Below are 15,181 nucleotides of genomic sequence, written 5' to 3' on the forward strand. Positions count from 1 at the left end.
TTGTTTATGTTTATTTTCACCATATGTCCTGAACATGGAGTGTAGCCCTACCTCAGCCCCTATAGTCCCAAATTCATAGTGCAAGGGGATGTCAGGTATGTATAGCAGGTATATCAGTTAACTATTGCTACTGTAATAGGGATTGTCTTCAAAGACATGGTGTGTGTAGGAGGTCACATCTGCTTTTTACATGTGTGCCATTGGCTACTGACAGACATCCTAAAGACATCATAGTTACAGTATCGCTGCGAGCACACAATGCTCCTGTGGACTAGAGCAGAGATTTTGGCCAATATATGTAGACATTCTGACACACTCTGGACAGTCCAGAGGTATATACAGAACCTCTTAGTGCAAAACATTTGGACCAAGCCTGACAATATGGATGTTAACAGCCATGTAGATGGGTATTACACATAATGACTGGTATACATTTGCTTCCATAGGTTATGCATTCACACACCCCTGTCTATCCTGACACATAATAACCACTGGTACAGAGGTGCCATGGTCACATATTACCCACTAGATATTGACATACATCTATACAGCATCCCACTGATCTGTCTGACATACATGACTGTTAAGGGAGGCCTGGCAGCAATACGTCTGGCAAGTATCTTGACATGACATCTCACTGGTAAGTACACTAAGCTGCTAGACATGCAACAAAGCACTGTGCAGGCTGCAGGCAGACTGGCTCAACAATGGCCTGCATCTCCTATAGGAGAATGCACATGTACCTGAATATATCACAGGCTCTACAGGCATGTCACAGCATAGGGTAAGATGCACCTGTGTGAAAGTGCATAGCCACAACCAATGTGAACACAGCCACAGCCAAATATGGTAAGTTAGCATAATATTACAGTATATGGACTATCCGTTCAACACCATCCTCATATGTGCCACTCACATACTAACCCTACATATATTGGACCACTACATAGTGTGGTCTGATGCCTGTCTGTGGTATGGGACATGTGTGTATATTGGCCCTATAAACATGTAAGCCAATCCGGTAACATACAATGGAGCAGCATGTAACATCAGATAGGATGGGACCAAGATCAATGACATCTACCACAGTCTGTACACTGGTCAAAGTACATATTAACACTACACACACTGTTGACATTCACCATAAGTACACAGACGTCAGTACTGTACACACAACCACAGAATGTCCAGGTTATGCCATCAAATATAACCCCTACTGTACATAACATGTGTAGTAGTCTGATATCTCAGTGGCTTGTTATCAGATATGATGACACTAATTATGGTGTACAGCACATATGCACCTCTTAATGCATGACATATGTACAAAGGTTGACAGAGTTGTGCCTGGAAGCACATGCACAGGCCTAATATTGCCATGTTGCTGTGATAACCTCATACATTTACTGTTGTAACAGGGTTTGTTGCAACATATGTCCTATAAGGGATATGAAGTCAGTAACTGTTACAGCTTTCACCATCTACAGACTGCAATCCTCACACTACCTTCTGCAGTTCACAGATACATGGTCTGTGGGTAACACATGAAACCAAAGGCACCACACACTGCCCAGTCAGCAGATAACCCTACAGATGGGAATTCCTCATAAACATAGCACTGACATGGCAGGTATTAAAACATGTAGGACAGCCATATCCACACACACCCTGTTAAACCAACATTACCTCAAATGCAGTATAGCAGCACTTACAGTCTGTAGTCAGGTCAGGAACACCCCCCCCTTTGTGTTGCCCTGTTTCTACAGTGTATGTTGTTAGAGGTAAATCCCCAATCCATCTGAGATGCTGTTTGCCAAACAACAGATTGAGTTCCTGCTCACAGTAAATGAAAGGCCCAACACCAACATGATGTTCCTAGATATTGGAGTGTGTTTCTATGCAATTGGCTATGGGAATGTTACCACAGCTGTTCCACATGCAATCAGGAAGAGCAGGGCTGCAATATGTGCAGAGGCCATCAGCTGATCATGAGCATCACTTAAAATGAACATGCTGCTGCCTAAGCAAAGCAGGTGTAGGTCTCCACATCCACCAGAGAGGGAGTGAGCGAGGCAGACAGAAGTAAAGACAAGTCAGTGAAGGGTGGGAGAGTTAAACATAAGCATGCTTGTGTCACACACCTACCAGCACAGGGTATCAACCCCCTAATGACTATGTAGTGCTATCACATTTCTATGCAGTTATTGGATGCGCCACATAGGTTACATGTTGTGGCGCCCTCAGAATGTATATGCGATGGTGAGTGACATCAGCAACAGGGACATGGTAGCTATACGGTAGGTGTAGTACACATGCCTGTCCACATGAACAGGTGCCAGCATCAACACAGCCACATTCTCACAGGGATGCACACACACTGACATACTTGACAGGGCCAGGAATACAACTCACCACTAGTGAGATTGTCACAGCACATTTCTATGCAGGTATCACATGCACCACAGGGGTCATACAAAGGTTATATCGGCAAAGGGTATGGGGAGGTGTCTGACATCAGACAGCATACTTCAGTATGCCAATGGGGGTTGTAGTGAGTGTGAATGTGAACATACACATCATACAACACACACACACACACACACACACACACACACACACACACACACACACACACACACACACACACACACACACACACACACACACAGACACACACACACACATACAGGGTGCCAGTACTGACATGCATGGGTGCATTGATTCACGGGTGTGTAGTGGTCAACTGTGCCATACAGGGCTAGGTCATGGGTATACATTGGTATCAGGCCACATGACAATGGTCTGCATTGTGGCACAGGGGTGTGGTTTCTTTATTTGCCCACCCAGGTGGGTATTGTATTCACCATCCAGTCACCTGGGTGACTATTGAATGTGGCCAATGCTGTGCATTGCTTGCCAAGTATGTGTTCCTTAGTCCATGATGTGGATGGTGTCTGTGATGTGCACACCTCCCACATGCATGTACAGTGACATGTGGAACTGTACCAGGTGTGTCAGGCACATATTGTGTACACAGATTATCATCAGATGTGCCAGTCATGGATTCATGTGGCTGGCACTGGTAATGGAAAGCAGAGTTACCCTGCACCTACATTGATAGTATGCTAATGGCATTCCCTGGTGCCAGTGGCATCTGTCCATACAGGGCATGTTTTCAGGCATGGTATGTCCTTTGTGGGTCACATCTGATGGCACCACAGATGTTGCAGGTGTCCAGTGGGAAACATGGGGAAGGTGCACTGTCTGCATGCAAGTGCCCATTGGACATATGGTCAGGGTGCCATGCCATCTGTAGGTAACTGCAATCACTCCATAGTTACTATAAGTGGGTAATATGCAGTGTACTACCAACGTAGCGGCTGTTGCCTAGGCAAGTGTGCCTGTGTATGAGATATGGGTTGAGAGTGTTCTCTGGGTAATACTAGGGTTGCTAACTATGTTTGCCTGGCCTTGATGTTAAATGTATGGCTATGGATTTGCATCCCAGCCTCTCGGCTAATTCACATCTGTTATCCTTGTACAGTGGACATTGTAATATATACTAGGGCCACCATATAAAAATTTTGCAAAACACACTCCACATTAGGCCCAGTTGTTACACACACACACAAAACACACACACACACACACACACACACACACACACACACACACACACACACACACACACACACACACACACACACACACACACACTCACACACCTGTCATTTCTGGGATAAGAACTCCTACCTAGCTAGTTTATTACACTACAATACTATGCAGTTATAGTACGTGCCACAGAGATTACTGGAGTACTTCTTCCCCAAAGGTGAATCTCACATTGGATGACATCAGCAGGATTGCCAAAGTAGGTCTTTCAAAATGTAGATAGTGTTTCTAGGCTAAAATGCATTGCTCCCCACACAGACATTGCAACACACAAAACTTTCACAACTGACATGTGTGGGTATAGAGCTCCTAACAAAGGTCTATATCACACTACAGAATAAAGCTGTCATAGGATGCACCACGGGGATTACTGGAAAACGTATTCCTCAAAGGTGTATTTCACATTTGATGACATCAGCAGGATTGCCAAAGTTGCGCTTTCAAATTGTAGTGAGTGTGGCTAGGCTTAAATGCATTGCTCCCTACACAGATATTGAAACACACACAAAACATCCACAACTGACATGTGTGATTATAGAACCCCTAACAAAGGTCTATATCACACTACAGCATGAAGCTGTTATAGGATGCAGCATGGGGATTACTGGAGAACTCCTTCTCCAAAGGTGTATTTCATTTAATGAAATCAGCAGGATTGCCAACGTAGGGCTTTCAAATTGTAGTGAGTGTTTCTAGGCTAAAATGCATTTCTCCCTACACAGACTTTGAAACACACACAAAACATCCAGAACTGCTATGGGTGGGAATAGAACCCTACCAAAGTTTTAAATCACACTACAGCAGTCTGCAGTTATGGCACACGCTATGGAGATTACTGGGCCGCATCCTTCCCATAGGTGTATTTTTAGGTGGATGACATCAGCAGCCTTACCAAAGTAGAGCATTCAAATTGTATGGAGTGTGACTACCCTAAAAAGCATTGCTCTCTACACAGACACACACACAGACACTTTCCAAGTCTGGGATTAGAACTCTTACCTAACTAATTTATCATACTACAGCAGTGAAGAGTTATAGGATGCACTATGGAGATTACTGGTCTACAACCTTCTCAGAGGTGTATTTCTAGGTGGATGACATCAGCAGTCTTTGCTAAAGTAGAGCATTTGAATTGTAGAGAGTTGACTACTCAAAAAAGTATTGCTCTCTAGACAGACAAAGTCATACAGACACACACACACACACACACACACACACACACACACACACACACACACACACACACACTTGCCAAGTCTCGGATTAGAACTCCTACCTAACTATTTTATCACACTGCAGCAGTATGCAGTTATGGCACATGCTATGGAGAATACTGGGCTACAACCTTCCCAGAGATGTATTTCTAGGTGGATGACATCTGCAGCCTTACCGAAGTAGAGCATTTCAAATGTAGGGCATGTGAATACCCTAAAAAGCATTGCTCTCTACACACACACACACACACACACACACACACACACAGTTGCCAAGTCTGGGATTAGAAATCCTACCTATTTTATCACACTACAGCAGTATGCAGTTATGGCACACGTGATAGAGATTACTGGGCTACAACCTTCCCAGAGATGTATTTCTAGGTGGATGACATCAGCAGCCTTACCAAAGTAGAGCATTCAAATTGTATGGAGTGTGACTACCCTAAAAAGCATTGCTCTCTACACAGACACACACACACAGACAATTGCCATGTCTGGGATTAGAACTCATACCTAACTAATTTATCATACTACAGCAGTACATAGTTATAGGATACACTATTGAGATTACTAGGCTACAACCTTCCCAGAGCTGTATTTCTAGGTGGATGACATCAGCAGACTTATCAAAGTAGAGCATTTCAATTGTAGGGAGTGTGACTACCCCAAAAAGCATTGCTTGCTGTTTACACACACAAACACAAACACACACACACACACACACACACACACACACACACACACACACACACACACACACACACACACACACACACACACACAGTTGCCAAGTCTGGTATTAGAACTCCTACCTAACTATTTCATCACACTGAAGCAGCATGCAGTTATGGCACATGCTATGGAGATTACTGGGCTACAACCTTCCCAAAGATGTATTTCTAGGTGGAAGACATCTGCAGCCTTACCAAAGTAAAGCATTTCAATTGTAGGGAGTGTGACTACCCTAAAAAGCATTGCTCTCTACACAGACACAGACAGACACACAAACACACACACACACACACACACACACACACACACACACACACACACACACACACACACACACACACACACAGAGTTGCCAAGTCTGGGATTAGAAATCCTACCTAACTATTTTATCAAACTACAGCAGTAAGCAGTTATGGCACACACAATGGAGATTACTGGTCTATAACCTTCCTGGAGATGTATTTCTAGGTGGATGACATCAGCAGGCTTACCAAAGTAGAGCATTTCAATTGTAAGGAGTGTGACTACCCTAAAAAGCATTGCTGTCTACACAGACAGACAGACACACACACAGTTGCCATGTCTGGGATTAGAACTCCAACCTAACTATTTTATCATACTACAGCAGTATGCAGTTATGGGACATGCCACAGAAATTACTGGGCTACAACTCTCCTAAAGATGTATTTCAAAGTGGATGACCTCAGCAGGCTTATCATAGTAGGGCTATGGGGAGGGCAGTTGTTTGTGCATGGGCCATAACCCATTCATCTAGAGGTTGAAACGCCACATGCAGGCACAAACAGGGGGGTCTATATCACCATATTGAATAGTGATAATGCCAAACACCGAAAATAGCGAAAGTTCACGAGAACAAACTTGCTATTGTGGGGGGCTGTGCACTCCCCGCTAAATATATATTCCAACTCTGAGGTCACACTACAGTGAGGAAAGGGCAAATATCCCAATCCTCACTGTACCGCAACCCCAAAAACACAAGTTCGTTCTCGTGAACTTTTGCTATTTTCGGCATTATTACCATTTGATATGGTGATATAGACCCCAAACAGGGTCATATTTCACAGGTACGTGTATACAGCTGCTAGACGACTACTTACTTTTACAGTCATGTTGCAGAGCTAGCACGTGCACAACATAGTCTGTAATGCTGACAGATACCAGTGGCTAGTATCTGCAGTAAGTGACATCTGAACCTCATGTGGTTGTGGCCCTTTGGCTGCGTGCTGGGTGGGGCAGGCCTGGATGTCTCCTTGTCACAATCACCCTCTTCCAAACATCTATGTATGTCTACCTTTGGCTTATTATAGTGTGTTGTCCTTACATATATATCTGCATTCCTATCCACTGTGTGTGCAAAGCATGAGTGCTGCATACTGAGGTGTGTCTGCACTAACATCTGCGACTGCCATATATGTCTGGTCCACTGGTGTTTGCAGACATGGCCTTCATGTGTTTAAGTGTGTGAGCATGCCCATTATGACCTTTCAGTATGTTGTTGACTGACATTGCCTTCATATCTCTAAGAGTGTGAGCATGCCCAGTATGGCTGACTGTGTTGAATGTGTGGATTGAGTCCAGGTCATTTGTACTGCAGTGCTGACCTTTGTGTTGTACACCTGCAGGTAGCATGCTGTTTCTGCAGAGTATCCGTTGATCATTTGGCATTGACTGTTACTACATTTCTGCATAGAATGGGGGGCACACCAGACTATTTCTACATTTCTACACAAGAATGGGGGGCACACCTGACTGTTACTACATTTCTACGTAGGATTGGGAGGCGCACCTGACTATGTCTACATTTCAACACAGGATTGAGTGGGCACACCTGACTATTTCTACACTTCTACGCAGGATTGGGGGGCATTCCTGACTGTTATTACATTACTACATAAGATGGGGGACACACCTGACTATTTCTACATTTCTATTTAGGATTGGGGGGAACACCTGACGGTTATTACATTACTACATAGGATGGGGTGTCACACCTGACTATTTCTACATTTCTACACAGGATTGGGGGCATACCTGACTGTTATTGCATTACTACATAGGATGGGGGGGCATAGCTGACACTTGTACACATTTGCTAGGACTGTACTGGTATTTCAGGTACTCCATTTAATTCTGTATTCTTACCTATCATGCTGACTAGAGGCATACCAGTGCACTACAGATCTTAGCTTTGGTTGCCCTATATATTAATGTCTGATGTCCTATCCTTCAGAACTAACATCCAACTTCCTGACCTGCTGTAGTCTGCATTTGTAGGCCTGAGGGAGAGGTTACCCATAGGCATCATTCAGAGGCCATGGCGCAGGCTCTGTTTGGGTTTGTCTACACCTGTTCTGCTGGCTGAGACTGTTGTTTGGTATGTGAACCTCCCTGACTGGCATGTGTGAGTGATATGGACACACATGTTGACCAGCACATTTCCTTCAGTGGGTTTTGTCACCCTGTGTAGTACTGGCTACTATGGTGACTCCAAAAAGTATGTGTTACAGATGTCATGGTGCCACTATGGGTGTCTACTTTCTGCTGCCATAACATTCAGCCACCCAATTCCCTTGCATGCTCACATCCATGCCATAGATACAGGTAACACATTCTACTCCATTTGGCAATTCGTAGGTTGATTGACTTAACTTGTGGGTGTGCCAGGATTGTGGATGGTGCTGGAGGGCTGCATATGTCAGATGCACATAGTACTCTCCCTATACATGGTTGAGCACAGGTAGTGTCATGTTTGGCATCCCTTTTACTGTATGTGCGAGTCAGAGAGAGGTCTCTTTCCCTGGGTCTCTACTGTGTCAGTGTATGTGCTATGCATTGTCTCTTTGCCACGGCTTCAGCATACTGAGCATGCTTCCATCTGCCTATTGGGGTAGGCTCAGCTTGTTCCTCCTCCGAGTCACTCTGTGCCTGTGCAGGCCTTGGCATTGGTGGGGAGCTGTGTGGCCCTGCCCCATGCTGTTCCTGCTGCAGCTGTTTCTGCAGGATCATATTGTGTAGCATGGCACATACCATAACAATTTGTGTACATGTAGCTGGTGAGTACTGCAAGGCTCCACCTGATGGGTCCAGACACCTGAACTGTGAACTAAGCATCCCAAATGCATGCTCTATTATAAGTTTGGTCTGTGTGTGTGCCTCATTATGGTGTTCTTGTTCAGGTGTGTGTGCATTTCTGATGGGTGTCATCAGCCATGGCTCCATTGTGTAACCAGCATCCCTCACTAGGTGACCATAGGGGATTTTCCCATTGGCAAATCTCTGGTACAGCTGTGTCAGATACCAAATGTGGGAATCGTGATAGCTTCCAGGGCAGCCAGCACACACATTCATTATGATGCCCTGGGCATCACAGACGACCTGGCAGTTGATGGAGGGGATGCCCCTGCGGTTGATGTAGGACCTCACTTGATCATCAGTGGTGCTTTGATGCATATGTGCATGCAGTCTATAGCACCCATTACTTCAGGGTATTCTGCTATTTGGTGGAAGAGACGCATATTGCTGGCCAACACCTTACGGGTGTTGAGGAAATATACGTGGTCACTGGCATGTGCTGACATGGCATCCATGTACTGGTGGAATACTCTGGATGCTGATGCCTGTGAGATCCCCATAATATCCCCCGTTGAGTTTTGGGAGGTACTTGTGGCTAGTATTCCTAGGCCTACACATACCTTGGTATCCACTTGGATGGGTTCCCCTTGGTCAGTTTGGTGTGTTAGGTGTGGCCGGCACAGCTCAATAGTTTGCTGTAGGAAGTCCCTGTCCACCCTATAGTGCTCCACTAGCTCCAGCTTATGTAGCCCTTGGTAGGTTACCTTGGGTCTGTACACTCTTCTCTGTTTCCTCATTGTGGGTTGATCTGCAGCATTCACATCCTCAACCATACTCAGCCTCTTGCACATGTTGTTCTATGTTGCCTGCTGCAGCCCCTCTCATTTGGTAGGTTTATTTGTTAAAAGTTCCCTGCTTGTATACATCAGTGGTGTAGAGTTTGGGAAAAACCAGAGCAGAAGGTGTTTGCATAGTTTATAGTAATGTTCTGAGCTGGGCTGGTCTGCTGCCTGTGTAATTGGCTGATTTTGATACATTTCACCTGCCAGCTATGCTAGTTCTCCTTGATTACCTTCCTACTGCTGTTTTCCCTTCCCATTGCCTTCCTGTTTAAGCCCATGGGCGTGCCTCACAAACAGAGTACTCAAATGTGCACAGTACTGCTATTTCCTAGTTTAACTTTTTTTTTCTTCCTCTAAAACCCGGCGCACGGCATGCACACCCCCACTTAGGCAATGTAAAGAGTACTAGGCAGAGTCAGACACACCCCCTTGCTGTGCTTAGCTAGGAACAAACCTGAGCTACAGGGCTCCAACCCACTTACAGTATGCCTGACACACCCCCCCATGATGTCAGCAAACACCTAGGCTTGCACCAAGCTATTCCTGTTCTTACACTGTTGGGAACTGACGAGCATGCTGGGGAAATTTGGAATTCACTATCACTCCCCTCATTTGCATAGGATTGCCTGTTAATGCATAATTACATGTCTCACATTGAGCCTTCTCCCTTAGCAACCACTACTCACTAGCCATGTTGTCTTCTGCCTGCCATTGACTTGCATGTCAGAATAGTGATTTTGGTTAGAATGCTTAATTTAGGTTTATTTTATTATTTTCCCCTCGATCCTGTTTGCACACCGCAACCCTACACTTAAACAGCCGAGATCGGCTAAGAAAAATAAAAGTTTTTTTTTTTTTTGGGCTGTTTGCAATGCCAGTGGCCTTATACTTGGCCATTGGCATGCTTCCTACCTGATATGCAGCCTTTATTTGGAGATGTCACAGCTCTGTTTAGGATTTTGTAGAAATGTACTCAGTTACTAACCAAGTACATTTCTGCAGATTACACTAGTCCTGCATGGCCGGTTCCAAGCTTCCTGGATTGCAAATTCACCTCATTTGCATGGATTTCTCCTCAAATGGGGTGATTTGCATACAGGGGCTTAGTCCGTGCAGAACTAGTGCAGGAGCGCTCGTGCACGCCCCTGCAGGCTGTTCCTGGATTGCATGGCAGACATATTGCCTGCTAGAGCTCCTGCACTAATCTTACATGCCGTGCAAGGCATAGAGAATCCAGGGGATGGTTCTACACTTCAGTACTGAAAACATGTATCATGTACCATGCGTAGAATTCTATTATTCATCATACCTATAACAGGCAGCAACAGATGATTATCATAAAAGTTGTGAGAATCAGTAATAGCATATATTTTTAATATAATTACGATATTTAATGCAAAACTTTAATTATGTTTTTAAAATATTATTTTTTTATATAGGTCCCATGGTCAATTTGTAGCGAAAGCTGCCCTCCAGGTTACAGAAAGGCCCCACGAAAGGGGCAACCAGTCTGCTGTTTTGACTGTGTCCTCTGCTCAGAAGGTGAAATTTCAAATCATAGTGGTAAGGACTAATTTCTCAAAACTATCAATGCATGCATATAAAATGTGAAGCTGTAGCAAACCTCAAAATGTTTTATTGTATTTGTATCTGTTCCGCATGGCTGTTTCATCTGTGAGCTAAACTCCCATCAGGACCTAACAATGATATATAAGCCCCACCCTTAAAATTCCATGCAGGTTAATATTTATAGGTTTGATGTAATGGAAATTCTACCATTTGTCATGAAACAGGTGATCAGAAAGTCAAACCTAAAAGATCACTGGTGTCCTGGTGTGGCTGCATGTCTCAGAGAAGAACAATTGTTTTCCTCACCTTCTTGTTTGTATCTGAGTGTGTAGCATTGGAAATGGTACTCACATATCCCAAGGGTTTGCCAGCTTGGCCTCATTCAGTGTTGTCCCCTGTAAAATAATGTTTTATGTGTTTTGCAACCTTGAAAGTGTCACTGTTTTGAGTGGTGACACCCCAAAGTTTTAGATTTTTTGGATTTGAATAACTGTGTTGATTAAATGAGATGCATTTATTCAGGATGAACACAGAATTAACAGCTTTTGCTATTCCAGATATGTTCTAACTTCCAGTAATGCTGCTTACTTTGTTATTTGACAGCAGTGTGAGCATTTCCTGTTTTACTGTCAGTCTGCAGAGTGATCTAATGTGAAAATGTGCACAAGTGCTGTTGCACGTACTGATGGCACTGCTTATTTGCTGTCTAACATGCATTTCCCTACACATTGCATTACTTGTCATACTTCTACATGTGGTCTCTCATTTGCAATAACTTTGTTGAGCATAACACCCCTCTTCCCTTTGGGAAAACATGACAATGCCATGCCCTGAGGTGCTGTAGTACATCCAGATTATCAGCTACATGTATATTCTTATTTGGAAACTTCAATGTTTAATAGCTCTGCAGAACATTTCTAAATATCTGACATTACAGCCTTAATATCAATCATGTTGTTGTATTATAAACTGAATTTCTAAACTGAAGTACAAGGGCAGGCTTTCTAACAAGTAACATGTCATCTCCAAATTTAACAGAATAAGCACATGGGAGTCATTCATGCTAAGGTTACCAAACGTGATGTAGAGCCTAACCTTTTCTAAGATCAAAGTAGAAAGTATTTTACTTTATAATTAAAACCAAGTGAGTAAGACACAACTGTTGAACTTTAACAGGTATGTACAGACTTATGTTTAACAAGATGAAATATATCATCACATAAAATGTGGCAACACATAATGCAATTAAAGTCAATTGCAGTGAAATCCTCTATGAAACACTTTGTTTTTCAATTCTAAAAGTACCACCCTCCACATAGATGCTTTTATTTGCACCATGTAAAAAAATATGCTATATTTTAAAGAGCGGAGATTCACTGCTTCCCCTACCAGTGGTCCAAGATGTCCACTGTACATGCAAAACAATTTCAGCTTGTTAGAGTGTATTTAACAGTGAATAAAAGATTTAAATTAATTTTGCTGTAAATATGCTGAAAGATAAAGCATAGAATAAAAAGTTTGCTTAAATGTAGGTATAGAGATTAGTAATGTAAAATGGGCATCCATGCTATATGTATAACAGACAGGATTCTTCACAGCATCAGCAGAAAAAAGCCTAAAAAGCAATTCTGGAAAGCAAGCATTACATGCTTTCCTCATGTTTGTAGATATATTAATGGGCACAAGATATTTCCTGAGCAGTTTGGTTCTCACAGATGTTTCCTTACAGACTTATGTCAATGGACATGTTTTATATCAGTAGTACGTGTTTTCCTCAAGATATTTTCTAAAAGACATGTTTGTCACAATTTTAAGAAAAGCTTGATGCAATTCCTCACAAATAAATGGGCATAGCTTTTTATAAAATCAACAGAAAATTCTAAAAGGGCAAATTCTAACATCAGCAGAAGTGCTTAAGAACAATAGAAAAGTCTAAAAACAGACATTGCATGATTTCCCACAAAAGTAATAATAATTGCACATATTAATATAAAAAAGCTCCTTTTCTGCTGATAAGTCGCTACATAGTGTATTGAAAATAGGCTGGTAAACACAGATTTGTTTGTTTACCATGTGTTGTGTGCTTGAAAGAAGTTCGTTTTAGTACAAGGTTTAGTTTTAGGGTCAGTGAGTAGATATAACCACCCCCATCCCCCCCCCTTTTTTTGTATAATACAAACACTAATAGAGTGTGAAAATTGTATTAAAAACAAAAATTTATTTTCAAGGGGATGGAAGGGGGTATATAATAAATATGTACTGTATTCTTTAGTAGAGTATTTTTAAAAAAATAACTAATACAACTTTAAGTAGTTTGAAAGTCATTTGTTGAGTCCTGATTAGTCAGTGCATGGATAAGAAGTTATTTAAACTTTATTTTAGAGTGGGTTGTTTGTCTGAAGAAGTCCAGATATGATCCGGACGAAAAGTGCTTAACGGAGATTTGTATTTTATGTTTTATTTGCTTTTATTCGGTTCGTGACAGTACAAGATTAAAATCAGTGGAAAACCTCAAATTCGTTTGGGATTCTGTGCTTTTGTTTGAACTTGATATATACTAAACTATGTTAGAGGTATGTTGGTAGAAATTCAGGTTCTGAGGTAACTGAAAAATGGAAAGCTATAAATCCATTGTCCATATCAGTTGTAAAGGAAAAAAAATTGTGCATTAAATTTGTAAACTACAGTTGTACATCTTGTTTGTTACAAAAATAGGTTATTTATTAGTAACCGTGTTTATAGTAAAATAGTATTGTGCTGCAAAATATATTTCTTTATCAGTGTGCAATTTAAAAGGCTTGGTGTTTTAAACAGACTACAGATGCAGTCATGCAAACCTCTTTGTCTCTGATTCAGCAGTAAACAGCCAGAAAGACTTTGTGTCTTAAGAAAACTTTGGTTCCAGTCCAGCAAGTATAGCACAGCATACAGGAGCAGCACCTATATTAAATTAAAATTTTCACAGCTCACTCCACATATATGCACACACATGCGCATGAGCACACACACACTCACAGACATACACACACACACACACACACACACACACACACACACACACACACACACACACACACACACACACACACACACGTGCACATTTAAGATGCTGTGTTGTCATGGGATGAGATGCAGACTGGAACCATAAACACATTATGTGATTTGTCCATTAAGGCTTGCTGTCAGCTTGGTTCCCTACAGACACTAAATATGAATCATTATAGAGATCAGTTAGGAAATTAATAAAATAATGGTCAAATTCATTGGAAAAGTGTAAATGATTCTAAGCAATTACAACATATGTAGCAGGCCACATCTATCATGTTGAGTGAATCCCTATTCAGCATCAGCTTAAATATCACTGTAATATATAATCATATTTTTTCCCTTTAGTCCTGTGGTGTTTGTGCAAATTACACCACTGTTGTCATAACACCGTGAAATGCTGAACATAATTTTTGACACGGAAGTGAAAGACTGTAGTAGCTTTTAGTTCAGTAATTTTCCACATAGAATGTGCATTGCTTTATTCAACCCACAGTATCATATTCACATTTTTTCTCTGTCTGTGCAGGTCCAAGTAAGAGTATTTTATTTTCTATCTGACCTTCTGAGTAGTATCATTTTTTCCTGTGTTTAACCTTCAGGCATTTAATCAGGATCTACTTTAATTGGGAATTGTTATGGCTAGACTTGTATAGGCCCTAAGGCTGATAGCCTAGTACCAACCTATGAACCTATGTTGGCCCTTGCTAGTAGATTTTCTGCAGCAATGCACTTTTATTCTGTTATGTAGACCTCAACCTTCCGAATATCACTACTGCTTAACACTAGTAACTACAGGTTACAAGTCATCTTAGAATCATGGACAATAACCAGAATAGTGGGTGCTGAGATAATTCATTTGTATATATTACTTTATATTAAAATCAATGAGAATTTGATTTTAACATAAAAAGAAAAGAAAAAAATCATTTCCACCATCAATACACTTTATTTGTAATAATACTTTTAATATTTTCATTTTTACATTACATGTAATTACACTACATTCAC

General features: G+C 41.9%; 1 protein-coding gene across 1 annotated transcript in view; it reads left to right on the forward strand.

Annotated features, from left to right (window-relative positions):
* LOC122791477 (extracellular calcium-sensing receptor-like) overlaps positions 1 to 15,181 on the forward strand; it is a 289,465-nt gene that overhangs the window by 158,698 nt on the left and 115,586 nt on the right. The window contains exon 5 of the mRNA XM_044059219.1: positions 10,996 to 11,119. Coding sequence (XP_043915154.1) covers positions 10,996 to 11,119 — 124 coding nt within the window. The remainder of the gene's footprint in view (positions 1 to 10,995; positions 11,120 to 15,181) is intronic.

This window comes from Protopterus annectens, chromosome 17.part0 (genome assembly GCF_019279795.1).
Source record: "Protopterus annectens isolate FY-2018-M chromosome 17.part0, PAN1.0, whole genome shotgun sequence".
Classification (NCBI taxonomy): Eukaryota; Metazoa; Chordata; order Ceratodontiformes; family Protopteridae; genus Protopterus; species Protopterus annectens.